A 27,081-nucleotide genomic window follows, 5' to 3' on the forward strand; every position below is an offset into this window, starting at 1 on the left:
CTTCTTTTGATATAAATATGATTTACAAGTATTACAAAGACCTGTTGGTTCCTTCAGATTGTTAACATCTAAGTCTTCATTTGCTTCAGATTTAACAAGATTGAACAAGGTTTAATTTTTTTCTATATCTAGGCAATTCTTGTATTTTCTTCCACAAGCTGCACAAATTATTTTTTGGGCTTTTAATTGGTCAATTGCAAATTTGGCATGTTTGTTATTCATGAAACATTAAGAATGAATTTTATGTAGTGGACACAAAGTGGCAAATTACAAAATAGCAAAATTACAAAAAGGCGAATGTGACAAAACAGTGAAATTACAAAACAGCAAAATTACCAATCAGTGACTGTTACAAAAATATAACTATGTAGGTATTTATTATTCAAACAAAGAGAAAACAAATTATACATTAAATCAATTAATGAACAATTTATGTATCCAAAAACAAAAAACAAGTGAATTTTAAACAGTGCCACGGTTTCCAAATAGGAACTCTTTCATGTTTGCTCTCTTATAACTCTTGAGTGACAGTTGTAACATATCCAGCCTCTCTGTCCTCCTGCCCTTGCTCAATGGGTTAGGATTAGTGGCACATCCTCTTGAAACTTGGAGCGAGCCAGGACATCCTCATTCATGCATCTATGGATCACTGATTATATAGAGTGGTTTGTGCCAAGGCTATTGGCCCACCTGCTGTGCCAGCTTTCAACGCCGATGAAAGTGGTCTCCATGTTGGACAAGATCCTCTCCGTGATGTTCCACATGGCAATTGGAAATAGAGGATTGGCATGTTTGTTCATTATCTGAAAGTTTCTTGCGCTCTATGTAGGATAGAAAGTTATTAACAGCAGCAGTCTTGGGACACTCTTTCTCAAAGAAAGGGAGTACAACAGTTTCATTGCCTTGTACATCTGTTGTGGGCAGGAGGCTAAGGCTGTAGATTAACTCCATGCCCATTTGGAAGGCCTCATCATCATTGAACAGGGGAAAGCAACTTCAGACCAATATTGGTGTAAATACTCTTCTTCCAGTGAAAATATGGCAGCCACCAATCTGACAGTGTGGAAAGATTTCATTTATTGACTTTATATCAGCCTGCTCAAAGTCAATGTTGATGGTGTTGGGTAAGTGGTCAAGCAACTGCTTCAGCCTTAAGAAGGCATTGTCGTAGGTATCAGACTTCTTATTTGGTAGCAGCTTAAAGGCACATGGATAAATTTTGTCTACAGGACCACCGCCGTCAGCAAACACAGTGTACAGTTGACCAAATGGTACAGGACATGTAGAAAAAGTTCCATCCATGTAAAATGTATATCTGGCCTTACGGATCCACTTTCCAAAGTTCCTCATGAAGATTAAAACAACAAACTCCTCATCAAGCCTTTCTTAAGAGGCCAAGAAGTTCTTGCCATTTCTTAATAAATGTTGCAACGTTCATGATTTAGCCGTAACTAAAATTGGAAGATTTTCTTATAAATTTTAAACATTTTTTTATTTTTCCTAGTAGATTTTTAAAAATAATTCTATTTATAGTACAGCATGACCCTCGAAAAAGTATTTTTAAGCATCTGCAGCCCAAATTTCTCAATGAATTATCAAAAAATGTATATGTCCTTGTTCTCTGTAGATTTCCACATAAGTAGATATAAAAATATTTTTTTTACATCAATTAACAGCTGAGATTTTTAGAGCCAAAGTTTTGAAAAAGTGGCTGAGGAAAAAGTAACTTTTCAAGAAAAATGTTTTTTTAAAGTGAAATGACGTGTTTTCCTCATAATTTCAATACTTTTTATAAAACTTATATAAAGATGTTTCCAAGAAATTTATTTCATGCTGAAAGCACTTTTTTCACTTGCTCTAAAAGGCATTTTTAGATTAGTGTAAATTGCAAAAACACCCTTACAGAAAGAAATCCTATAAAAAATAGTAGCAAATTGAAAGTTTACATAAACAGAAATCAAACACTTTTTATTTTATCAAAACAAGTTAAAAAACCAAAAAGTTACAGCTACAAACTTTTATTAAACATTTAACAATTTAAATGATTTTTATGTGTCTTAGATTAATTTGATGAGTGGGCGTGAATTTATTGGTAAAGGTTGCGCTAATCCTTCCGGTAATAAGCATAAATTGGGGAGGGGTTTATTTAAGGTCATATTAATAAGTGGGAGATATTATAAGATTTGAGGGAAAATGGTTATAAGAAAAATGTATTCAGTAAAATTTGAAAAGTAGTTTTTTATATGTAAAAGTAACGTTTTTTAATGCAATAAAAAATGTATCAATTGTAAACTTGCTCTTCTTTCTTATTTGTTTTTTAACTGGTTGATAAAAAGTAATAAACTAATAAAAAACTAAGAAATATTTAGCAATATCCAGTTTCTCAAGCACTTTTTCCAAACTTTGGCTTTAAAAATCTCGGCTGTTAATTGATGTAAAAAAATATTTTGATATCCTTTGATGTAGAAAATTATAGAGAACAAGTACATATGAATCTTTTAGTATTTTATTGAGAAATATAGGCTGCAGATGCTTAAAAATACTTTTTCGAGGGTCATGCTGTATATCATTTTTTGCTGTTTTGTAATTTTGCCTTTTTGTAACATTTGCTGTTTTGTAATTTTGCCTTTTTGTAACATTCGCCTAATTTTGCTCTTTTGTAACATTTGCCGTTTTATATCCACTCCGATTTTAGCTTCCCAGATTTTTCATTTTTTAAATTGCGGATTTTTTTATGAATTTCATAGTTTAAAAACATAATTTTACAGCTTTTTTTCCAGAAATAATACACTCAAGTTTAAATGCAATTTATTCTTTAGGCCATGCACTTATCCTACTTTATAAAGTAGTAGGTGTTTTTTGTCCTTCATTTGCACTATGATGAAGGTGCTTTGACTTTTGTGTCAGAACCTAAATTGGGACATAGTGCATTTCATTACCCTAGGTTAGGTAACTTCAATTCACTTTTCAACAAAATCTAAAATGTAGCCGTTTTTGAGAAAATTAGATTTGAAAATTTCAAGTTCAATTTTCATCCACTAGGAGTTACCACATAATCATGACAAGAAAAGCAAATATTATTTATTTAAAATTTTGAACAACTTTGCTTTTATAAAGTCTGTCATAAAACCTCTCTATATATAATTTATTTAATGCTGAATTTCCGTGACCTTAGCAAAGCAACTGATAAAAATGGCCATGAATCAACTCATTTAAGGAGTGGTTTTATGAAGAACTTTATAAAAGCACACTTGTTTAAAATTCTAAATAAATAATCTTTGCTTTTCTTGTCATGATAATGCAGTAACTCCTAGTGGATGAAAATTGAACTTATAAATTTCAAATCTAATTTTCTCAAAAACTGCTGCATTTTAGATTTTGTTGAAAAGTGAAACGAAGTTACCTAACCTAGGGTAATGAAATGCACTATGTCCCAATTTAGGTTCTGACACAAAAGTCAAAGCACCTTCAAATGGACTGTGAATATTATGTTATTAAAGGACGCCTGCAAGAAATAACACGCTATAACTGCTGAAAGACTGCCACAAGAAGACCCAATAACCCAAATTTAAAGCCTTCAGCTTCAATAACAAAAAAGTTCTAGGCATTTCAAATAGCATTTTATGTACAATGGAATTGTTGAAAGATTTCCAATGCTCATAAAAGAAAAAAACATTATTAAATTACGTCGCCTAGACACAAAATTATAACCTTAACTTTGTCAGAAACTTAGATTGCATGTAACTAATTATATTTTTACAATAAAAACACCACATTTCATAGTCAAAATCTATGAAAAAAATTCGATTTAAATTGCATTTTTAAACGAAAATCATAGCGGAAACAAAGGGGTAAACTAATACAAGCTTAGCTGTGATTGGTTGTTAAGCTGATTCAGCCTTCTGATTGGCTACAGTACATTCGGTACAACGCAAGTAAAACTTAATTTTTTAAAATGATTTTGACTATAAAAATGGGTATTTTTATTGTAAAAATATAATTAGTTACTGGAAACCTAAATTTTTGACAAAAATAAGCTTTTAATTTTGTTTCTAGGCCACGTAGAAAAATTTCAAAGTTTTCAACATGAGCATTGAAATTCTTTCAACATTTTCATTGTACATAAAATGTCATTTTGTAATTATAATTGTCATAAAGTTGTAATTCTACTAGCTAAAATTTAATAGAAACTCTATATCTAAATATAGAATTGTCCATGCTTATATCATGATGACTTATTCTTAAGATTAGTAATTGTGAGGGTTGTTAAAGAGTGAATAGATCCTTTTTCTAAGAGAATTATAGCTAGACCTTTTACAATCATTAACATCCCCTTAACTCCCTGTATACCAAATTCTCATTTAGCCCTGGATTTATGGGGGGGGCAAATTATTTAATCGAAAATTTAGGGTGGGGAGTGAGTATTTTCTATAAATCAAAATTAGGTACAATTACAATTTTAAATTACAAATTGTATCCAATGTTCTTCTAACAGACATCACCATGCATGCCAATATAGACCTCCTTGATAATAGCTCTCTTGTATCAGGCTAGAGTGAGCCTCAAGTTCTTGAACCTATTGCACAGCCTGTTCTTCAGTCCAGGAATGTGTATGGTTGACCGGGACTTGGATATAGCAAATGCATCCCTGGCCTAGAACCCTTAAACTTTATGGAGAACATTGTGGTTTGTTTTATGTGCACTGTTGAAGCGAGTGTTCCAACTTTCTACAGAGCTGAAGGTAGAATATTTCTTGTTAGTAATCCTGGTTGCACGAGCATTACGCTTATATGCTCTCTCTTGACTGCAAATCCATTGTCATCTTGTGCCTGCAGATAAATTATTCCCATCTTGTTCAAGCTAAATGTTCTGGAAAAGCTCAAACATAGCCAGGCTTCCCACTTATGGCTAAAGGGTATTGGAAGGTAATATGGATTTTTATTGCACAGGTTGACACTAATAATCAATGGAAGTGTCATAAGTAGTCACATAAGAAAAGTATTGTAAAGATATGCCATAATCTTCTGAAGCCTTTTACCTGAGATAAAAAATTTAGCAAGAGCTACATTTACTTCACTTTCGCTGCAGTGTAGCTCACCACACATACATACAGGGTGGGGCAAATAAGACCAGACAAACTTTAAACGGCCATAGCGCCAAAACTACTTAACCAATCAGGACGTTTGACCACACTATAAAAAGCTTAGGTAATGACCTTTTAGCACAAAAAAAATTTGGGACGAAGATAGACGTGTACACCAAGCTGGCCGCGCAAATGTTTAACAAGGCAGATTCCAAATGCGCCGGTGGTTAATGCGCAAAATCACATAACGTAGGGTCCGATAGGGAAGGAATTGGAATCTTGACCCCAAATTTTTTGGGTGTCTTAGGCTCATTGAGACACACATTTTGCCGTGTTTAAATCCATTTTAGCTCAATCCTAGCCGAAATGAGATCGATTTTTCAAGATTTTGAGCCTTAAAAAATCACAAACAGTAGGGCCCACCACATAAGCATGCACCAATAGACGTGCCCATACCACAAAGACCTCCCTCATTGCCACTAACGAGGAGAACTACGCCAGCTTTGACAGGTACATTTTGACCTGGACCTGCCGGCGGTTGAGGAGGCCGTTAGAGGCGGTGATTGAGGCTGTCGGCGATTTTGTTGAATTATCTACTAGTCATATACCTATTTTGCTTGCCAGTTTTAAAATTCAATAAAATCTTTAAAATTGATGATTTTATGTTTATTTGTTTAGAAGTTACAATTTTTCCGGTTTATTTGCCTCACCATGAACAACTGACAATTTTTAGAAGTTGTAGAAGAATTTGATGAATATTTAATGATCCCAATGTTCGTTTTGCAATTTCAATCATTAGGCTAATTTTCCTTATCATCGCAGTTATTCTGCTTCATGTATCGATACCATTTTTAAAAGTCGTCATTGTTCAAATTTTGCGCAATGCCGCGTATTCATTTATCATTGTTTTGGAGAAATAAGCAGACAAGGATATTTTGGGGAGGATGTGAAGTGATAAATAATAGGTTAGGTTAAGGGAAAATTAGAAAGGAAAGGAAGAAAAATGCGAATTTGTGCAAATTTAATGCACAATTTGATTAATATTATTTGTAAATTAGGTTAATATTAATAAAAACCTTATTTTACATGTAAGAAAAACGTGTTAATAGATTATTTAAATTGATTTTATTTGTCTTTTTTCCTTTACTATTTAAACTACTCATAATTAAATACACATTTTTAATTATTAATTATGATGCAATATTTTAAAGGCTAGCTTGGAACGTCTTAAAAAATATATATTTTACTATATTAAAGTCTGCAGAATTTTCATCTAAAATAATAAGATTTCTGTTACTTATAATATCTCATTTACCCCCCCCCCCCCTTAAAAAAAATTAAAAAATAAAGAAACAAGTCACGATTGTTGGCCTTCCCAATAAAGTATATGGAACCAGCCCACTAATAACACACTTAGAGTGATTACTAACACCCCTCTTCTCTGAAAATTCTTTATTATTTAAAGTATTTTTGATTTCGTTTATTTTATTTACTCTCCTACACAAATGAAATAACATTTTTTCAGATATAATTTGTAGAAAGTAACTGAACTCTAAAATTTGCAAAAAATGACGGTAGAGGAGGGGAATGACTCGGAAGGAGTCATTCAGTTCTCGCAAGGCATCCAACCAATTCTTGGTAAATAATTGGTTTTATTCCCCTCAAGGATTAGTTAAACCCTTTCCCCTTCCCTAACTTTCAATTAAATAATTTCATTTTCGTCCCTTATTTTTGTTTATAAAAGTATTGCAAGAATACATTCCTAGCTAGTTTGTGGCCCACTAACAGTTGGAAAGACATTGTCCATCGACTGCACAAAAATTTATCTATAAGATCTAATTGTGTTTTTGTCAACGTGTTGCGCAAAACCATGGATTAAAGTTCTAACTTTTGTCACTGTATGCCTAAACTCTGTTAAAGACTTTTAAATTCATCATTCTGAGTGATATACCTACCTACTTGATATTTGATACTTATCATGAAAATTGAAGTGTCATTAGATTGATACATTGTTTTCTTGGTTTTCTTCTTATTAAAACACTATATCATGTAGATTCTGTGAATTGTGTAAGCACTGCAGCTGAGATCCAAGATGTGGTTGACAGCGTGCACAGCCTCGCCAAACATCTGGCGGACAACCAGCCAGAGCACCAGCGCTGGCTAGACAACTATGCTATCTTGGTCTGCCAGTTTCTGAAGGCGAATGCGGATAAAATTGGCAGGTGCAGAATATTTTTATTTTTTTACAAAACATTGAATATTTAAAATAACATGTTAAGGTTGATCATTCAAAAATATTTAGTCTTGGCATAAGATTTTTAAAATCATTATAGTTCATTTTGATTGCACAACCTGTTCTTTGTCTATAAGTAATAACCATTGTTATTAGTTGAGTCTGACTCAAACTTGGCAACAAACCTGAAACAAAATACACTGTCAAATTTTTAGGTCTTTGGAGAAAAGAGCAAATACTGCCGTGAGCTTAATCTCAGATTATCTGCTGAAGAGGATTCAAAACGGAGTTAGCGAGTCAACTACTAGCTCCGTGTCCGCTGGAGGCAGTCAGTTTGAGAAAATGGCGAATTTAACCTGGGGTAATTTTTATATTGTTTTTAGTTTTGTAAAATTAAAAATAGTAGTTACCTATTAGGTAGGTAAATAGAATGTAAGGAAGGAAATTATTAAAAAAAATTTTAAAAAGTGCCACAGGCCTAGTGAAAAAAATATAATCCTCCCCCCCCCCCCCCCTATAAAATGGATTGTCCACGGTAAAATATAGAAATCTACTGAAATACTTAGATTCTAATTGAAAGTTTTTTTTCAGGTCTTATCCTGCTGAGCACTGAAGAGGGCCTTGATCAAACTGTGCAGAACGAGCTAATCAACCAAATTCAGGCAAGACTAGATTGTCATATGAATGGACATGCAATTGAAATATATTTACAGTTTCTTTAAAATCTTAAACATTGTTAACTTTTATAGCTTCCATGCAGATTTTTCTGTGGCCAATGACGGAGAAAAATACCCATTTGATTCACAAAACAAAATAAATTAAAGGCTTTAAATAAACATTTGAAATATTTATAAAATTTTAATAATTCATTCTTCTAACATATATTCCTTGCTGCAGGTTGACCTGCCTAGCTTCATTGTGACCGACGAGGACCGGGAGATGGAGACAGACTCGCCCACGGAGTTGACTGGAGTCATGCCCAGTGACCTCATCCGTCCTCAAACAGATTTGTCAGGTGTCAATTTGTTCGCTTATATTCGCGAGACAGTGTTTATTTGATATACTTTTTATTAAAAACGTGGCATCAGAATAATTTCAATTTAATATTACCTTCTAAACTCTGAAAAATTAATTTAAATATTTTGTTTTTACATCCTACCTATTTCGGATCTGTTTTTTTTTTAATGGCCAATCACTTTTTTAAAATTAAGAATATAAAATTGTTTTACGAATGTTTAGGTGCCATGCTAAGGGAGTTTTTAGAGCCAGAGCATTTCAAGGAAGCTTCGCTTTGCTCCACTAACATCAAGGTAGAATTTATTTTCTTAATTTGAATATGATTTATCGAAATAAGAACCAGCTAAATATAACTGTGTATTATTAATCTTGGCTCTGGCTATTCAAGATAATTTATATGCCTTCACGTGTTCATTATAATTATGTTCAAACATAACATGTGCATTTAGCAGTTTTGCCGCTTGATGTCGTCCATAGAGTTCTTAGTTGTTTAGAATAAATGTTCGATTCTAGCAACATCTTGCCATGAAATTCCTTTTTTGCAAAAACTTAGTCTTTATAAAAATAGGTTGAACGGTAGATTGATATAAAAAAATTAAATTTCTTTTTTAAGGCTACTTGGGCGCAATCCTTAAAAAGATCTGGCTCTGGTGATATTCTGTTGGACTCGATTGGAAATCTTACAAACTTATCCCAGTACATTCATTGGTAAGTTTACATTTTTTATTTGAATTATCCGATATTAAAAGAGGACCTGGAAATCATACTATTAACCCTGTATCGACTTCCATGCTTGTTTCTCCTCCCTATATATGTATAGGTATGACACACATATTAAGAAACTTCTTGTTAAAGTTACTATTTTACTAGCCCTTGTTATTTTGGCCCTTTCTTTAACAAAACTATTTTTCTTAGCTGGGAAAAAATGTCTGGAGCCAACTCTTCATCAATCGAAATATCTGGATTGTCAGAAGACCTGGTGCTGGAGAAAGGTGGACAGGTCCTCCAGGAGATCCAGCTGGTTGCCAGGGTATTCCAGTCAAACCTGCTTGCTAACCCGGATTTTACCAGGTTTGCTTTTTATTCATTTTTTTATAGTTTTTACGAAATAGCTAAGAATATTTAGGTGAATAAGTTACGAATAATTAATGTAAAAAGTTAGACACTGACTAGTAGGTATTAATATTAAAACAGAACTATGGCAGAAATAGGTATAATAATTGGAAGACAAATCTTCTTCCTATCATTTTAATTTGTTTAGGTACTTGCATAAGGATTTTTTTATAAAATTTTTTTATCGCTCTGTAGGTATATTTTTAAAATCCATTAATACACAGATCCTTATTTCAAAGCTGCAAAGACGGACAAACATTTTTCATTAATAGTTTGTACTACTTAATTTAGGTTGGAAAAGCTACACCGTGTATCGATGGGATGTCTGGTATCCGCCCTTCACCTTGCTCAGTGTTTAGCATCTGTTCAGGAACTAATTCTTAAATATTTTGTCGAGCTAAGCTACATCATAACTTTTTTTACGTCCCCCTGTCGTTAAGGGATAACTGAAATTTTGTGATTTCGGCTGCGGTAAGTGGTAGGCGGTTTATTTTGTTCACCAAATTTCGTCAACAAATGAGCATGTTGCCGACTTTGTCATTCAGCCTGTCAGTATTTGTCTCAGATAAATTTCTAGAGGGGAATTTGCTTTTTTCTCAGCTTCTCATAAGAATAAATGGGCAATAAAGTTTAGTGCGTTAACAATTTATGTTTTGGTTTCATTTTTGTGTGTTATAACCGGATGCAGTCTTGTTATTAATTTTAGAATTTTCTACAATCTTCTTTTTTTTGCGCAAAATTATTTAAGAATTGGTCCCAGGCAAAGAGTGGGACAAGCAAGGATGCGACTGATCCAAAGGTATCCAGCACTGAAGCTACGCTAGTCCAGGTATAATGAATACTTATCGCAAATACAAAGACGGGATTTTCTTTTATAGTTATACATATGGTTTCGAAATAATATCTATATAAAAAATTTAGAAAAATGATAATTTCTAAAATTGTATTAGTGAACCTTAAACTGATTTTTTTTGCATCTTTGTGCTTCATGAGAAAATTTTTTCTTAGATGGTTGAGAAGAGCTTGATGGTTTGTGCCAGTGTGCTTCAGACGGCTAGACGTAGCACTAGGCAGGATTATATTACTATTAGCTTAGAAAAGATTTCATCTTCACCAATTCAAAATGAATTAATGTTTGGACAATTAACTATGATTGTAGGAACTTAAAATGTGTTTTGAAACTTAACAAAAAATTGATTAAAACATTATCATGAAAATGTCATATTTAAAATTCATTTAACATACCTAGGTACGTAACATAGTTTTTTTTCTGATTCTAAAAAACTATAAGTTAGTAGATCAATAATTCCTAACAGGTTAAGTGCTGGACATGTGACCAATACCATCACTATTTATGCTTGGATTATTCTTACCAATCTCAACCAAGGTAAACAAATTATTGAAATATTTTTTATTAAAGATTCCTTGATTTATGGATAATATGAAATTACCATTAGCGCTCATAAGGAAACCTGACCTAGAACTCGAAATTGAAATTATATTTTATTAATGTTTCATTTCAATATATTTTTCAGGCATATCAACCAACAGTCAAAACTATTTAAGTCCTGCGACTGTTGCATTGAGTAGCTTTGCTCTTAATCTGCTGGGACAACTTCTCAAGGACGTAAAGGTAAAAAGATGAAAATATAAAAAAATCTTCAAACATACATTTTTACTTATCAAAAAGGTCATCCTCGAAATGACACGTTTTATATAGTTGAGAAAATAATCGACACTTTAAAGAAATTGTTAATACAATCACTGAAAAAGATAAAGGCTTATTATTTTTATTTGGCTAAATTATTTATGCTTTGGATGGATTGCGTCGTGAAAGCAAAGATATCCAACTTTATTATAATGTTCCCTGACTTTCAGGATGAACCAGATGAAAACATTGTCCCCAGTACCGTGGGTGCCAGTCTGGATCTGACAGGATATTCCAGCCTCCAGCGGATTGCCATGATATATTCAGCAGTACCAATTTACTCTCTGTTCTTACAGGCAAGTAATTTTACCTATTCAAATGGTTTTTATTGTTATTTTTTATATTTAATAACAACTTTTAACTTCACTACATAAAACTATAGGTACATTTGCTAATAAAATTCTTGATGCAATAACTCTTTGAATAATTTTTTTTTGTCAGGCATCACCATTTCTGTGAAAATTCTTTTTTTTTATCTTTATGTTGTATAGCCACACTTTATTAAACCATTGTTTGTAGGTAGCCAAGTATGCCTGTGTGAACGCTCAGCAACTTCTGCCCATGGAAAGTCAGCAAGATCGCACCAGCCTCGCACTTGAGGTGACCAAAGTTATCGAGATCGATGCCCACCTTTCGCTGGATGAAGAAGAGCCACTACTAGGCGATTGGATGTGTGGCTTGTTGAAGCCTAGTAATAACAGCACTAGGAATGAATATAAACTAGTTAAAGGGTAGCTTCGCTTTTGATATTATTAGTTGATAAAACAGTTTTGACATTCAATCTTAATGTTACGTATTTTCTAAACCCTGGAAATTTGTTAATATATACCGTTAAAAAGTACACTTTTCCAATTTTTACATACATTTTATTTGACTTTATATTCATTAAAATAGGTCCCAAAGTCCATCGGATGAAATAAAATCTGCTTTTGGAGGTATGGACAAGGGAAAGGGGAAAGAGCCCATGTCAAAGGCAAATTCCTACATTTCTCTGGTTTCCCAGATTTTGACTTGGTTGGCCAGTCAGCTGGAGCCTGCCAGCATCAAACCATCAGGATGGATGGCCCAGTTTGCCAAGAATGCTGTCACTGAAGAATTTACTGAAATTGTTGGCAGTTTTATAAAAATCATCGACAACCAAGCTCTGGGTAAACTTAGCGAGTCTGCTAGCAATGATTTCTCCTCATCCTTGTTTGTTTTCATACACAATTTGGTAACCTGTGTGAAATCAAACGGACAACTGGCAAATAAACTTCTTGCCAGCCTTGGTCTTGACCCTACCTTAGGACCTAACCATCCTTGGCCGTTGGACGTTCCAGCTAGGTCCCTGTCCATCCTGGCGCAGATGTTAGTCCTGCGCCAGCACGCAGAAGATGACAACTACAGCATGAAAGTTACCAACCTGTTTGTGCAAATCTGGGAGAGAATGGTGAACACCATGGCCGAGGCGGCTGTAGGCTCTCTGGATGGTGTTGGTGAGGATGGAGTTGATGTTAATATTGAGAATATTGATCTGCTGCTCCTGCTGTTTCATCAGCTTCAACTGATGCAGAAGAAACAAGTTCTCCTACATCTTTCCAACTCTTTGCTTCAGGTACTTGTGGATTTTTAGTAACTGTGGTTATTTTTTTCTTCTAAAAGTACTGCATTGATAAAACGTTGATAAAGTTCTTTTTTTCTTATCGTATGTTACTGACTGATTAATGCAGGTTTATCTTTATTCTAATTTAATTTAGGTGTGCCTGCTGAAGCCACCCAACTGTGGAGAGCAATACTTGCTGATGTTCTCACGACTGTGTCTGATCATGGACTATATCATCAGATATTTGTATGAACCACCTATTTCTCTACTTCCCCACGTCAAGGAATAGAAACTGTAGATTAAAAGTAACGAATTATTTCATGGCTTTTAGTAACATTAGACATATTAAGTTGTTACTCTTGATAAGCAATAATGAAATAAATGTACACTTCAACAGAAGGAGGTAGTTCCCTCCTCCCTATTATTTACAGGCTATCAAATGCAAAATATGATTTTTTGTACTGACAAAAAAAGTCTAGTATACAATAAAGATTTGTTTACTGAAAAAGCCAAAATTAGTTTGAGCTACTTATTCAACTATCTATAGTTATCTTTCTGTAAAGGCAAACCTATTTCCTAAATCAGCCCTCCACCTTCACCCTGACTACTTTGAAACCAAGGGCATTGCCGAGAATAGTGAGGAGAGGCCTGTCTACTACCAACTTATCCCCCATCTCGGCATCTCAACTGAGTTCCCAAAGCTGGATGGATTGGCTACTAGCTTCCTGCTCACCTCGCCTGACAGCATTGATTATCCAGGTAAAAATTCTTATTTCTGAATGTATCACTACGATATGATAATTAGAAAAAGGGTTTGTTGATGTTTGGGAGGAATTTTTAGATGAGTTTTGTTGGATTAATTCTATATTGCTATCCATTTATTTTGATAAATTGCAAATTAATTCTTTTCTCAGCACTGTATGATGCTCTTGTTGAACGACTTGATATTCTTCAAACTAAGCCTGAAGTTGATGGTAATATTACCAAGTTTGGCAAGACTACCACCTACACATTTCAGGTAAATAATAGATACTGATAGTAACACATCTTCTATACCTATAGTTATTTTTTTGTGATTTATTTACCATTTTTAGTCAGTGACATATTTATTATTTATAGCGCTATTCTGTAGCCTTTAGACTTTTGTGACCTTAGGGCTTATGTTTTTAGGTCTTTTGTATCAATACCTTAGCAATAACATTACTTGCTTCACATGTACATATAATAAATTTAAAAGTACTTGAAGGATTCATAATTGAAATAACAGCAGTCTTTGGATATGATTAAAGTTCTAATTGTAAAATTACAGTTTTAGCAGCTGTTAAAGGTACATACCTTTGCTTTTAGGTATTATGGCGACTGCTGCAATCTCTGCCGCCACCAGCCCAATTCCTGCAGAAGCTGGAGGCGGCTGCTAATGAGAAGGACCAGGCGTTCAGCTTTGGAGTCATCCTACACTCGCTTGTCATTGGACCTAGGCAGGACAAAAGTGAAAATAGTATCAATAGAATTATTTGCTCATTAAGAATTAATTTAATTCAAAGAAATGAACTAGGTAATATTTTATGTCATGATGAAAAAAGATATATGCCAATCATGCAAAATAGGCTGAATTTAAAATATTTCATTATTTTTATTTTTCTCTTTACAAAAAAAGTTCTCTGCCTATTTTTCTTTATATTGAATTTTTACATGGTGCTTTCCTTCAAAGTGCCTGGCAAGCACAACCCCTCCTTTTATGTTTAAAATATATAAAAAAGTAGGGGGTAAGGGGATAGTTTTCCTATTTTCAAATTATTTTTTTTTTACTTTGTCACAAACCTAGGACTGGGCACAAACAGTTTTCTGTCTACTTCAAGGATTACCTGGTGAAACAGGGGGTTAAACAGGCAAATGCTGAAGCGCTGGTTTCCAACGTGTCCGCCAGTGTCAACACCATTGGATTCCAGGTATTAAAGTTGATGTCAGTTTAAAAAAAAAATGTCTTTAAGTTTAATCTTTAGCACATTTAAGAAAAAATAAAGATATACACAACATACTTTTAACGATTTGCCTAATTTCAATAAACCATACTTTTATTTTCAGATGACCTTCCTAAAGAGCTACCTGGTTGGATTTGAAACCAAACTGTCATCTGAACCCGGCTACGTACCCGAGCTCTTTGATCTAATCATCATTGACGCATTGATTGCGTCATTCCAAATATCTTTGGACAAGATATTTTCTTCAAGCAACATATCCACTCTGTCCGAGAGTCTGATTGAAGATTTGAAGCGCGAGGATTTTGTTGGGACACTACCACAGTGTGTGGAATATGTTCAGCAACTAGTGCCGAGTATTGCTAGGTATATTTTATTAGTTTTTGTTAAAAAAGGTAGTAACAAATATAGGTATTACATACGTAAGTTGTGTTTCAAAGGACAAATGACGGTAAATTAAACTTTGATGTTATTTTCTCTATTGCGCAAGTTTTCCCAAAACTTTTAAAGCATGTTTGTTGATCTATGCTACTCAACTGTCTTTCTATTTCTGCGATATAAATGGACTGTTCCTCATTCTATTGCTTTAATTTAGGTTAATAAGTCTATTAACTGATGCAGCAACGAACATGGTACTCAACAAGTACAAGGAGTTGGATGAGAGCGGAGCTAATCCAAGTGTCACCATCATCAATACTCTTAGCCTTACTGGCACGAGGTAAATCTTCTTTTGGAATAGTTATCCATACCAAATCAATAATATCATATATTTTTAAAGAAACTAGCGGCTCAATATTGTCCACAAATAGGAAAATAAATATTTAAAATCTTACTTGTTATATACTTTTTTATATTTTGTATTTTCTTAGGTGTAAAACAACAGAAACCTTGTCCAAGCAAATCCGCAGTCACCTCCCTGCACCTCTACAGGTTTGTTTTTATATCTAGTTGTGACAGGGAATGTTCGTTTGTCTGTACGTCAGCTGATTTTTGCTTATCGATTTTTGGAATTAAATATTAAAAATAAAAATCCACGTATCAAAATATAAATGCTTTAATTTGAATTTACCTTTCTACAGGAAGCAATTGATCATTGGTCTGGAATTTTAACATCAGCATTCCCACCTCCATCTGGCTGGAAGGATCAGTTTGAAAAGGATACTTTGCCAGGTGATTTAATTTCCATTGATTTTGTGCATAAAATTACCTTATTCACAAGATTTGAGTGTATAAATATTAGAAAGTCAAGGAAAAATAAATTAAATGTATTATAAAATAAATTTTAATTCTAGTGAAAAAAGGTCAAGGTCAAGTGTGGCCCTACAAACAAATGAAATCAATATTCACAATAATATAGTTCCAAAGTATAGGTAAACAGGAAGAAAACATTTCCATAAATGTTTTTTAATTTAGGTGAATCTTATCTGGTTGCCATCCTGCAAGCCCATGTTCAGTCGTTGATCAAACAGGAAAGTGTTCCTGCAGCTTCACTGAAACACCTTCTTTCTTGCACTGTAAGGTAGGAACATTTCTTATTATAATTCAATTGTATAAAGTCATCATATTTTGAAAACTACATAGTAGAAGATGATATTTTCTTCACGATAAGTGTACGAGAAAAAATGACTAAGATACTTTATTTATTGCTAGCGGCTACGCCCCTAGAGGCCTCTAGCGGAAAGTGAAATGTTTGTTTTGGATTTACGTTTAGATGGTTTACCAACAATATTTTCTCGGTCGCTAAATGGGGTTAGTTATGATTTTTTCGATTTCGTTTGGGGAGGGTGATAGTACCCTATCCCAAATTAGTTATAAACCTTCCTAGAACTCATGAAAAGCTACCCTTTAAAGGACAACCATAACGGTTCAGTGGTTAGCGAGATCCGTCGGTCATCTTGTTACTTTATTATAAGAATTTGAATCACAAAGATTTTCATTAATTCAGGTTTGCAAGTGATCTGTTTGTATGGTGTCCCGAAAACGGCAGCCATAGATCACAGCTTCTGACCGCCATGTATCCACTAACCCTGGCGGCTGCCACTGAAAATCTCGCCGACCTCGTTGGTCTCTCCTTGGAGCGCTATGTTGGACCGTCAGATGGTGCGCGCAGCCTGAGTTATGTGCTGACACTGATTATGAAGCATTCTTATGCTATCCTGACTGATAGGAATATGGTTCAACCAGATCTTTCTGTCAACAATATTCCACAGGTTAATCAAACTTAATTTTTTTTCCATTTAATTTAATAATATAAATGAGACAAACAAACTATGCTATTAGTAGCAGAACTGAGGTACACTTATTTACTCATAGATATACACCTTTTAACACATTTATCTTAAACGCTTGCGCTTTTGTATGTAATATAATTACGACTTTTAGATAATCTACCTATTAAAAACCCCTTTCTGTTATAAACTTTGAATTTAGGAAGTCATCGAATACCTGGAAAAAATCCTGCAAAGCGAGGTTGGCCGCCAAACAACTTGTAAGGTCTTTTCTGGAGATTGTGACACTACAGGATTGCCTAAACTCACAGAGGTGATTTACATTTTTATTACTTAGGATAGGCAACTTTACAACTTTCTAGAATGGTCTCTAATTCATTTCTGCTGTATGAAAACCAGGTCTTACTAAGGCATACCGCATACTAGTTGCTCTTTTGTGAAATCTTTGGTCATTAGTTACAATGTTAAATTTTAGTATTACATCAATTTCAAAAGTAGAATCAATAAAAAATGATTCTTGCTCACCTAACTTTCATTTCTAAATTTGTGAACATTAAATATTTATAATAAAAAAGATAATATTATCAAATTACCTATTTCCCTACGTTTAATGATTTGGTGAATTTTTTAGATTCTATTATCTCTAAGCAGTCCTGAATTGAATTCCAAGTACGCTGCTGGAGTATTGAGGTAAGAATAGTTATTTCTCGCATCGTATTATAAACGGTTTTCCGCGGATATAGAATGTACAATTATAAAATTAAAACTAGTTTTTTTTAGCCCCGAGGAGCCGAAGGCACCGGCTAAAAAAACTGGTTTCAATCTTATGATTGTACATTTCTATATTCGTAGAAAACTGGATATAATACGATGCTAGACATAGTTTTTTCGTATGCATGAGAATCGGTTCCTATCCACCGGATTCGAATGAATACGAGAAAAAAAATTACAATAACTTGCAAAACAAATTTTATCTCAATTTTGTACATTTTTTTATATTCGTAAAAAGCTGGATAAAATACGATGCTAGACATAGGTTTTTCGTACGGATGAGAACCGGTTCCTATCCACCGGATTCTAATGAATACGAGAAATAATTTTAAATCATTGGTTATTATCAGTCAAACAGTTGATTAAGAAAAGTCTTTGGGTAGTATCATTTGCAGTCCATTGTTCCTCCCTTCGTGGGAAACCTAAACGCCATTTGATGATAGAATAGATAACAATTCATGATAGTTAGTAAAACTCAATTATTTTGTTATATTTTTTTCTTATATTTTGTTATTAATATTTAAACATGTTTAGGTATCTGAACAGCCTATTCCAATGTGCAGAGAAGTACAAGGAGGAAAAGGATGTACAGAAACTGTGCAGCCAAATCTCCGGACTGCTCAAAGTTCCATCCCAGAGGCTTGTTGATTGGCTAAGGTATTTTTATTTTCACGCTGTTCTAGTTATAAATATTATACAGTGGTATATATTCTGCATGGGATCCCCTGCTAAAGGGGGGGGGGGGGTAATATGAAATATGTGGGAGGGGAAAAAAAAAAATAATGAAAGTACCTACCTACTTGAAAAAGATGCTAATAGATAATGTACCTATTACCAATTTTCCTTGTACATAACATTCTCATCATACTATTGTATAATAAGATGCAGAAAATTTAAATAAAAATATTTTTTTATTCAGATATCTCGTGATTGGAATGTTTAACAACGAAGAGGAGAAAAATGTTGATGAATTTTTAGAGAACAAAGTTCTTATTCAAAATCTCACTCAACATATTGTAAAGGTTTGTGTCTATTTTTAATTTATCTTTCTTTCCTTATGTTCTTATTGTTTTGAATATTTTTTTGTGTTTATTAATGACATTTTACTTCTTTTAGTTATCTCGATAGACTTAATTATAGGTCATCTCTAGAAACACCTGTCTTAGAAAACGCCTATTTTAGAAACACATACCTTATATTAAATGAATTATTTCATCCTTGTTTCTTTTCAGGAAAGCTCAGGGGTAAGCTCTGAGGTACCTATGGCTGTTCTAGTCCTGCTGTGTCCAGTAGCAACGGAACTATTGTCCTCCAATACAGGTATGTTGATAATGCATAAGGATACGCAGGTATCTAAAGGGATAAGACAATGGCCGATAAATTGATGTAGAACCCCAATGATACACAAAACTCCCCCTTCTGTAAATTTTTTTTAGTGGCTAAAACGTTTGGACACTCAACTTAATGAAACAACCAGTCTAAATTCAATATAGTCCCCAAAGATGTTAAGCCGACAAATAAGAAAACGTTATTTTAAAACTTTGGGGACTAGTGTAATACAGAGCCCAATGTCTCCTCCCTCCTTGATAAGGGTGACATTCAACGTATAGAAAGCTAAGTATATTTTTCCAATCTACGCGACTTTCTTATTGATTCAATTGATTCATGATTATCTACATTATGATAACATATCAAAAAACTTGTAAAAAAAACTTTTATCTTTTAGGTCATTCAGTTGGATTTGTTGATCTATTGTCCATCCTGACGACCTTGGCTTCATCTGGCAAAGGACACGTGGTCCTGTTCCGTAGCGTTCTGGAATGGCTAGAGGTATTATTGTTGTATTTGTTTTTAAGAAGAGTTTTAGAAAAGATGTATACCACAAATATACTATTAAAATGAATATGGATTTTTTTCAATCAAAAGAATTTGAAATGTTTGGCATATAAAAATATTTTTTTGTGGTTGAAGGGTTATAAACACAGCATTATTGGACCACATAAACCTTTCTTAAAACATAAGTTTTAGCTGTTTTAGAGATCTTTTGTGATAAGGAAAGATATTTACATATACCTATTGTTCATTATAAACTTTAATTATGTAGAGTAGAATATAAGTATAAATTATGACAGGGGAAAACTGTTGTCACTTTAGATTGCTAACATGGACATCACATATTGGTCCTTTCGTTCATCCATTAAGAGGGAGGGGGATAGGGTAAAGAGGTTGGATGGGGAAATCGTTATTTTAGCCAGCTACAAGTTTCACTTTATTAGAGTACATGATAATCTGGCGTAAGATCCAAGTAATGATTCCTTTTTTAAGGATGTAAAGAAGTATCTGCTGCAGAAGCCAGTTTTGGAGAAGTTGGAATGTGGAAAAAATGTGGGAAGACATATGAACATGCTTGAAAATGCTACATCTTTGCTTGGTAAGATTTTCATAGTTAAGAAATGTGTTAATCTTGATATTATCAAAGTAACATAAAAGGGCTAGGTACTTTAATATAATAAAAAAGAACAAAAATTATAATAATATTAATTTTCACTGTTCATTAAATGCAATAATTGAACGTCAAAAAGTAAAGTAAAAAATAATTGATTATAAATTATCATGTTAAGTGAGAATCTGTCACAAAAACATAGACTGCAAAGAGACTGTGCGAACAGAGTATGAGGGTTATCTGCCATATTTTTCAGAAATATTCTAATATTCAAATGACAAATGTTTTTTTTTAAGGTTATGTGAACAACATTGTAATGGCGCTGAAGTACGGGAACCAACACTGGGGGTTACCAGCCCTTGACAGAACATCCAGCCCTATTGATGTTGATATGATTGATGATATGTCCTGGACTGATGATATGCAAGGTGAACTATCATCCTAATATATAAAGTAGTAAGCGTTTTTTGTCTGTCCCGAAGGATCTCGCTAACCGCTGAACCGATATTGTTCTCCTTTACAGTGAAGCTTCTAATAGGTCCTGGAAAGGTTTTAAACTATTTTTGGGAAGGGTTTCTTCACCCCCCCCTCCTCAAAAAAAATATTTTTATATTCTTTTGAAACTCAAATTTAATATGGGATTAGGTCGACTTTTCCCCCTAAAGTGCCCCTAGAGGCTTCTAGGGGCGTAGCCGCTAGTATTAAACAAAGTAGTAAAGTTTTTTTGTCTATTGAACAAATTGAGTTCTCAATTTCAGGGAAACGTCACATAACTGCTAAGATGGGTTTAGACAGTTTTTTTTTATATTTAGGTCTAAGGATGGCTTTATGCTGTTTTTCTGTCCTTCCTTATCCCTTTAAACACAATGTAGATGTTTGGGGTGCAGCCGTCAGTAATGTTTAAAGTATTATATTCTGTCTTGGGGCTATATTTTTCGGAAACATTGTTTAATTTAGCCAGCTACTAGTTTCACTTTATAAGAGTATATGATAATCAGGTGTAAGATCCAAGTAGTTATAACTCCATTGACCTAACCGATCTTGTTTAAGGTGATGATGATGAAAGTCTGGACGAAAGTGAAGATGAAACTCTGGATAATAAGCTGTGCACATACACACAAACAGCAAAGGCAGACACAATTCATTTTTAATAAAGTCTTACTCATGAAATTTCACTTCCTAAAATATATTACTATAGCTGGTCAATCTAGTTATAGTTGTTAGAATTTAATAAAAAGCTTAACAGCTTTTAAAAATTAACTTTATATACCTAGAAAAGTTGTATGATTGAGAACTTGATATTTATTCAATTAAAATGAATCGTCCTGTCGCAAGGTTTTCATGAACCAGCATTGGTATCACTGCCATACCTGTGGCCTGACCGACCGTGCCGGCTGCTGTTCCGTGTGCGCCAGAGTCTGCCACAGGGACCATGACGTCACGTACAGCAAGAACGGCAGTTTCTTCTGCGACTGCGGCGCCAAGGAGGATGGTACCTGCCGGGCTATTGTACCGAGGACAAGTAGTAATAATGATGCGAAGCAGCGTGGCCAACAGCAGCAACAGGCTTACACTGGAATGGATGCTTTTAAGTTCAGGTAGAATATTTAAATCTTCTATGTTTGAGTATTTTAATATATTTTTTTTATGTTTGAATGAAAAATATTCGATATTAAAATAGCCAATATCTTGCAATGGGTTTAGAATTTAAGAATGTTATTGCTTATTTACAATTTTGCATTTAGGCCATCTAGTCCAATGCAAGAGCGATCAGACCAGTCCAGGGAGCGGCTGACCGGCGCCCAGCTGGAGTTGGTCAGGCAGATAGATGCACACAAAGATCAGCTGATCCAAATATTGAAGACGACCAACTCCATCCCTATTTTGTTGGAGATGACTGAAGCTATGCTGCCTGTTCTAGAATCAAGTGCCAGGTAAATTTTTTTACACAGGGTTAACTATGGTTCAATAAGATCCATTGTATTTTAGATTTATTATACTTATAGGGATATTGTTTCTGATAAAAACTAATTTACCTTAAACCTGACAGTTCCTTAAAATGTTATATTTTTGATAAAAAAATTTTTGTTTATATTTAAGCATAAAACAAAAATGTTAAAAATACATGAAAAGATTACAAAGTTTCTGGTCTTACCTAATTTTAAGTTTCAGAAGTTATGTAAGTTGAGTTTATAAAATAACTAGGTATAAAGCTCTTTTTTCCAACAATTCATTTTGTAATATCTCAAGCGGTAGGTACATATCTTAGTACTTAGCTTATTTAAATGTGTGTTAATTTCATCAGGTCTGTTGGTCCGTTGGGCGCTATGGCCAGGCTAAGATCAGCCCTTGAAACACTTCACCAGGAGGACAAAGCCTTTGATACTAGCGACAGGCTACTCCTGCCAACCCTTGGATCTCAAGAAGGTGCTTTTGAGAATGTTAAGATGAATTTCATCGGTGATCAAGGCAGGGTTAACTTATGAGTAAATAGGCTTAAATTTCTCTCCAAACCTTGTTTATATTAAATATTTTATAATTTAAAAATTGATGTATCAAAAGGATTTTGTAGGTTCTTTTAAATCGTGGTGTTAAAAGGGTGGCGTATTGTTTATGTAAATTAATATATAATATTAGTTAAACACCTAAATGTATTATACATAATAAGTCATATTCTTCATTTTAATGCATTTTTTATCTCGTTTACTCATCACTTTATCCCTGAAAAACAGGACAAACAATTCGTCAGTTGCTGAACGCCCACATGATTCGTCGTGGCATAATGTGCTGTCTTAATTCAAGTGGCAGCAAAAAGCAGCATTTGGCAGTGTCACACGAGAAGGGCAAGATAACTGTGTTGCAGCTGTCAGCACTGCTGAAACAAGCAGATTCTAGTCAGAAAAAGCTTACGTTGACACGAGTTGCGTCCGCTCCGATTCCGTTCACTGTGCTGTCTGTGGTGGCGAATCCAATCAACGAAAACTTTCTTGCAATTTGCGGACTTAAGGTATGTAAATATTTTAAAACTTTTATTTAATTGGCTTAGTTTATGTTGGGGTTCTACTTAGTTAACTTCCAAACCATTAATTAAAGAAGAAGAAAAATCTTTTTACTTTGTTTAAAAATAACTAATTGAACTAATATTTACAAATTTTCAATAGTTTTTTTTAAAATCATTTCTGAAATAAAAACTTCTTTTAAACTACCTAGATAGATTTTTAAGGGAGAGGACACTACAAGATTAATTTAATCTTTCTGTCCATTTTTAAAGGAAAAATATTTCTAGAATAAAATTTTATTTTATGTTATCGTAATATTCCTAGAATTCTAAATGTTCTAAACTTTAGGATTGTCGTGTGTTGACCTTCAACTCAAACGGATTTGTAGCTGAGCAAATCATAGTTCAGCCACAGCTGGAATCAGCAAATTACATCATCAAACCAATCTGGCTTCCAGGAAAAGATAACTATAATAACAATAGATTAGCTAAAGATAGTATTTTGTTTAACATTAATGGAATAAAGATTTGTCTTCTATTAAAACCTACACCCTCAAACACTTTTTATATACCTCTATAATGGCAAAATAAGTTAATATAGTTATCTATGTCGTCAGGTCAACAAACCCAGCTGGCCATAGTAACAGCTGATTACGTCAAGATCTATGACCTCCATGCTGATGTCCTCAGTCCCTCCTACTATTTCCTTATTCCCAGTGGAAAAATCAGAGACACGACATTCTTGTACACTGCAAGTGGTGATATGTACCTATTGCTGATGTCATCTGCCGGACACATCTACTTCCAGCTATTGAATGATGATTCGTCAGCTAGACATGGATCATTCTATGTGACTAACATTATGGATGTTCATCATGCCGAGGTTAAGGATGTCAATGGCAGTCTTTGCGGAGGCGGAGCCTCTATATACTTCTCTCATACCCTTCAAATGTTGTTCTTCAGCTACAATCAGGGTAAATCCTTCATGACTGCCATAACAACGGTATCTGAAGAATTGGACAATGTGTTCCAGATAAAATTCAAGCCATCATCTACCAATGGCAGCAAGAATAATGGTCAACAGGCTTTGTGTGCTTGGAATGAAGTTCCTGGCCACCCAGGTTTAGTTTCTGCTTTCCTGCAGTCATCTGGTAACCCTGTCATCTTTATGGTTGAACCAGAAAAGTGTACTGTTCAGGAAATTAAAATGGGGAGCAAGTCTAAGATTATGGATATGGTATCTATCAGACACACTGCGTCTAGCAACTCTTCACATGGAGAAGAAAAGACGACTTTTATTTTGTTGTGCGAGGATGGAAGCTTAAAGATCTACATGGCGGATGCTGAAAATACTGGTTACTGGCTAAAGTCAGGTTTTCAACCTACAGGATCGTTGGTCTTTTCAGGGCCGCAAAAGAAAAAGAAGAAGGGAAAGGTTTCAAGAAATTCTGGCCTGCTCAATTTCTCAACGGATTTCTTTGAGCATTGTCAACACCAAGTCAATGATATTGAGTTTGGTGGTCAAGATTGCTTGCAAATCTACAATGTCCAGCAGATTAAACTTAGACTACAGAATAACAATCTGTACATTGCCAACACTAAGCCAGGTGGATTCCAGCTTGAGGTTACTAATAATGATTCCAACACTGTAATTGTAGGTATCCGCGTCTTACTTGGATCTCAGAATATTGACAGAGTTCCAAGCTCAATTGAAGTTTGTGGTAGAACTCTACAAACGTTGCCATATAGGGCTAGATGGTTTGAATTACCTTTAGCTAGAGAAGAGAGTATTCATTGCAACAATAAGCTTACCATCAACTTTGGCCCTACCATGGACCCTGACGGGGTTAGCATGATTGATAGTGTCCAAGTTTGGACCAAAACCAAGGAAGCCTTTGGTTGGCCTGATGAAAATGAAGATCTGTCACCTGCCATAGCCTCTGAAATTCCATCAGAGCTTGATCAAGTGCCAGTACAACCAATTGAGTTGACTCAGGTTGATAAGATTGTTATTTCTTCCCTAGAAACTCTTGATTCTACCATTTCAATCTATGGTGATACTAGTGCTCTGTCAGAGAATGAACAAAAGGAAGCTTTGAGTGTCTCCACAAGATTACTTGTTGCTCCTGGATCACCACTGGTCCAAAAAGCAGCAAAGTATGTGCTGAGCTCTCTCCACCCCAACAAAACCAGCTGTTATCTTCACTCTGACGGAGCACTACTCAAGCATGCTACAACACTTTTGTCTGCATCTGAAAATATTGACGTTGAGCATTACCATCATGTTGTTGCTATTATCCGCAGCATTGCCATTTCAAGGCCAAAGAATCTTGTCAAGTTTGCTGAAACCAACTATCTAGCAAAATCAGAAGAATCATTGGATGTTAAGAAGGTGGAAAACAAGGGCAAGCTGACCGATGGACAAAAGTTTATCGACATATTGATCAACAACTTTTGGAGGCTGTTCCAAGAAATTCCTTCTAATTTTTTAACTGGAGTAATGGGACAGAAAGGTTTAACCTTTATTGAAGCAACTGTTCAATCTTTAGTTGAAATTCTTCACGCCTTTGGCTTCGTTGATCTAAATTATGCCCAGCATATTTCTGATTGCTACATCAAATTCTTGCTTTGCACTGATGAGAGAGTAGCATACTCTGCTAGGGGCGCCATTGTAAGAGTGCTTCGCCCCAGAATAAAGAAGAAGCGCCAACAACAAGACAAATCTGATGATAGGAAAGAACAGGAGTCTAAATCAGGTGAGGCTTCCACTAGCCGTCAAAACCAATCGACAGTGGACGGCCGCATCAACCGGCCTGGAAATCATGCCCATCGGGGACAACAGGCGGCAGCTGTTGCTGCTGCAGCAGCAAACAATGAGAATGACCGCTATAATATGAATAATGAAGCTGCTGCTGATTTGAACCGTGGACCTGGCGGAATTCATCTGGGCGGTGTTGCTGGCAATCTTGATGAACTTATCCCTATTCAGGTAAAATTCAATTGAAAATCTATGAAATCTATTCAGATAAATTTTTTCTCCATAATTCAGCTTAGGTACCTAATTACCTAGGTTTTTACGGAGTTATGCATTGCTAAAATAATTTTTTATATGATTTATGAACAATGTCTGTCAAAAATTCGATTTTATGTCAATGCTATGCCAATTTTAGACAGAATTATCCTTTTAAAAGCTTTTTGTATTTGACTTCTTTTTAGAAATACTATTACTAACAATTGACATTTTTTTTCATTTTTAATCTTTTATTACCTAGGGTATTCAAAACTATTTTATTCTTTAGGGAGCAAATCTGCCAGCAATGCTTGACCTTCCACCTGACGAGGCTATGGTTGAACTTGCCATTGCTCTGAGCCTGCAAGATCAAGAGGGTGGAGATGGCAACCAGCTGGCCCAAGGTCTGCAGGGCCTGCATCAGTTGGCCAACCTGGGAGAAGAGTTTGCTGGTTTATTAGGTGGACAGGTAGGATTTTAAATTATATTTCTAGTAGCCTATTTATAAAGAAGTAAGGTTTTTTTGTTTGAAACTTACTATTTCAATAACTATTAAAATGAATGAGTTTTGTTAAAGGAAGCTTCACGTAGGTCCCAGTATGGTTTAAGGCTTTTTTATATTGAAATTTAAGTCTTGGATTCTTTTAGGATGTTCCCTTCTTACCCATTTAAATGTAGAGTCCCTAGATGATAGGTGTGCAGCCACTAGTTATTATAAAGGAATCATATCATTACCTGAGCTGGATCTTTAAATCATTTAGTGGTGAGCCAGATCGGGGTGAGCCGAATTTCAGCCAATCACAGCGCAGCATTTCATAAAATGCTGTGCTCTCATTGGTGGAAAGTTGGCTCACCCCGATCTGGCTCACCACTAAAATGATTTAAAGATCCAGCTTCTATTATGAAGGTTTTAAGA

General features: G+C 34.5%; 1 protein-coding gene across 1 annotated transcript in view; it reads left to right on the forward strand.

Annotated features, from left to right (window-relative positions):
* poe (E3 ubiquitin-protein ligase-like protein poe) overlaps positions 1 to 27,081 on the forward strand; it is a 415,170-nt gene that overhangs the window by 335,906 nt on the left and 52,183 nt on the right. Inside the window, exons 2-44 of the mRNA XM_080154218.1 lie at positions 6,607 to 6,721; positions 7,137 to 7,305; positions 7,532 to 7,677; positions 7,908 to 7,978; positions 8,214 to 8,331; positions 8,556 to 8,626; positions 8,947 to 9,041; positions 9,249 to 9,404; positions 9,738 to 9,813; positions 10,204 to 10,275; positions 10,455 to 10,516; positions 10,763 to 10,833; positions 10,982 to 11,079; positions 11,325 to 11,454; positions 11,678 to 11,858; positions 12,046 to 12,748; positions 12,891 to 13,016; positions 13,297 to 13,495; positions 13,651 to 13,754; positions 14,084 to 14,214; positions 14,562 to 14,685; positions 14,822 to 15,081; positions 15,311 to 15,433; positions 15,585 to 15,645; positions 15,795 to 15,885; positions 16,129 to 16,234; positions 16,661 to 16,925; positions 17,146 to 17,256; positions 17,575 to 17,633; positions 18,249 to 18,371; positions 18,634 to 18,736; positions 18,947 to 19,034; positions 19,441 to 19,544; positions 20,040 to 20,145; positions 20,454 to 20,585; positions 21,208 to 21,287; positions 21,493 to 21,755; positions 21,903 to 22,091; positions 22,463 to 22,626; positions 22,890 to 23,164; positions 23,505 to 23,619; positions 23,779 to 26,144; positions 26,455 to 26,634. Coding sequence (XP_080010344.1) covers positions 6,652 to 6,721; positions 7,137 to 7,305; positions 7,532 to 7,677; positions 7,908 to 7,978; positions 8,214 to 8,331; positions 8,556 to 8,626; positions 8,947 to 9,041; positions 9,249 to 9,404; positions 9,738 to 9,813; positions 10,204 to 10,275; positions 10,455 to 10,516; positions 10,763 to 10,833; positions 10,982 to 11,079; positions 11,325 to 11,454; positions 11,678 to 11,858; positions 12,046 to 12,748; positions 12,891 to 13,016; positions 13,297 to 13,495; positions 13,651 to 13,754; positions 14,084 to 14,214; positions 14,562 to 14,685; positions 14,822 to 15,081; positions 15,311 to 15,433; positions 15,585 to 15,645; positions 15,795 to 15,885; positions 16,129 to 16,234; positions 16,661 to 16,925; positions 17,146 to 17,256; positions 17,575 to 17,633; positions 18,249 to 18,371; positions 18,634 to 18,736; positions 18,947 to 19,034; positions 19,441 to 19,544; positions 20,040 to 20,145; positions 20,454 to 20,585; positions 21,208 to 21,287; positions 21,493 to 21,755; positions 21,903 to 22,091; positions 22,463 to 22,626; positions 22,890 to 23,164; positions 23,505 to 23,619; positions 23,779 to 26,144; positions 26,455 to 26,634 — 8,337 coding nt within the window. The 5' untranslated portion in view covers positions 6,607 to 6,651. The remainder of the gene's footprint in view (positions 1 to 6,606; positions 6,722 to 7,136; positions 7,306 to 7,531; positions 7,678 to 7,907; positions 7,979 to 8,213; positions 8,332 to 8,555; positions 8,627 to 8,946; positions 9,042 to 9,248; positions 9,405 to 9,737; positions 9,814 to 10,203; positions 10,276 to 10,454; positions 10,517 to 10,762; positions 10,834 to 10,981; positions 11,080 to 11,324; positions 11,455 to 11,677; positions 11,859 to 12,045; positions 12,749 to 12,890; positions 13,017 to 13,296; positions 13,496 to 13,650; positions 13,755 to 14,083; positions 14,215 to 14,561; positions 14,686 to 14,821; positions 15,082 to 15,310; positions 15,434 to 15,584; positions 15,646 to 15,794; positions 15,886 to 16,128; positions 16,235 to 16,660; positions 16,926 to 17,145; positions 17,257 to 17,574; positions 17,634 to 18,248; positions 18,372 to 18,633; positions 18,737 to 18,946; positions 19,035 to 19,440; positions 19,545 to 20,039; positions 20,146 to 20,453; positions 20,586 to 21,207; positions 21,288 to 21,492; positions 21,756 to 21,902; positions 22,092 to 22,462; positions 22,627 to 22,889; positions 23,165 to 23,504; positions 23,620 to 23,778; positions 26,145 to 26,454; positions 26,635 to 27,081) is intronic.

Source organism: Acartia tonsa, chromosome 3 (genome assembly GCF_053477335.1).
Source record: "Acartia tonsa isolate MP-2025a chromosome 3, ASM5347733v1, whole genome shotgun sequence".
NCBI classification, from domain to species: domain Eukaryota; kingdom Metazoa; phylum Arthropoda; class Copepoda; order Calanoida; family Acartiidae; genus Acartia; species Acartia tonsa.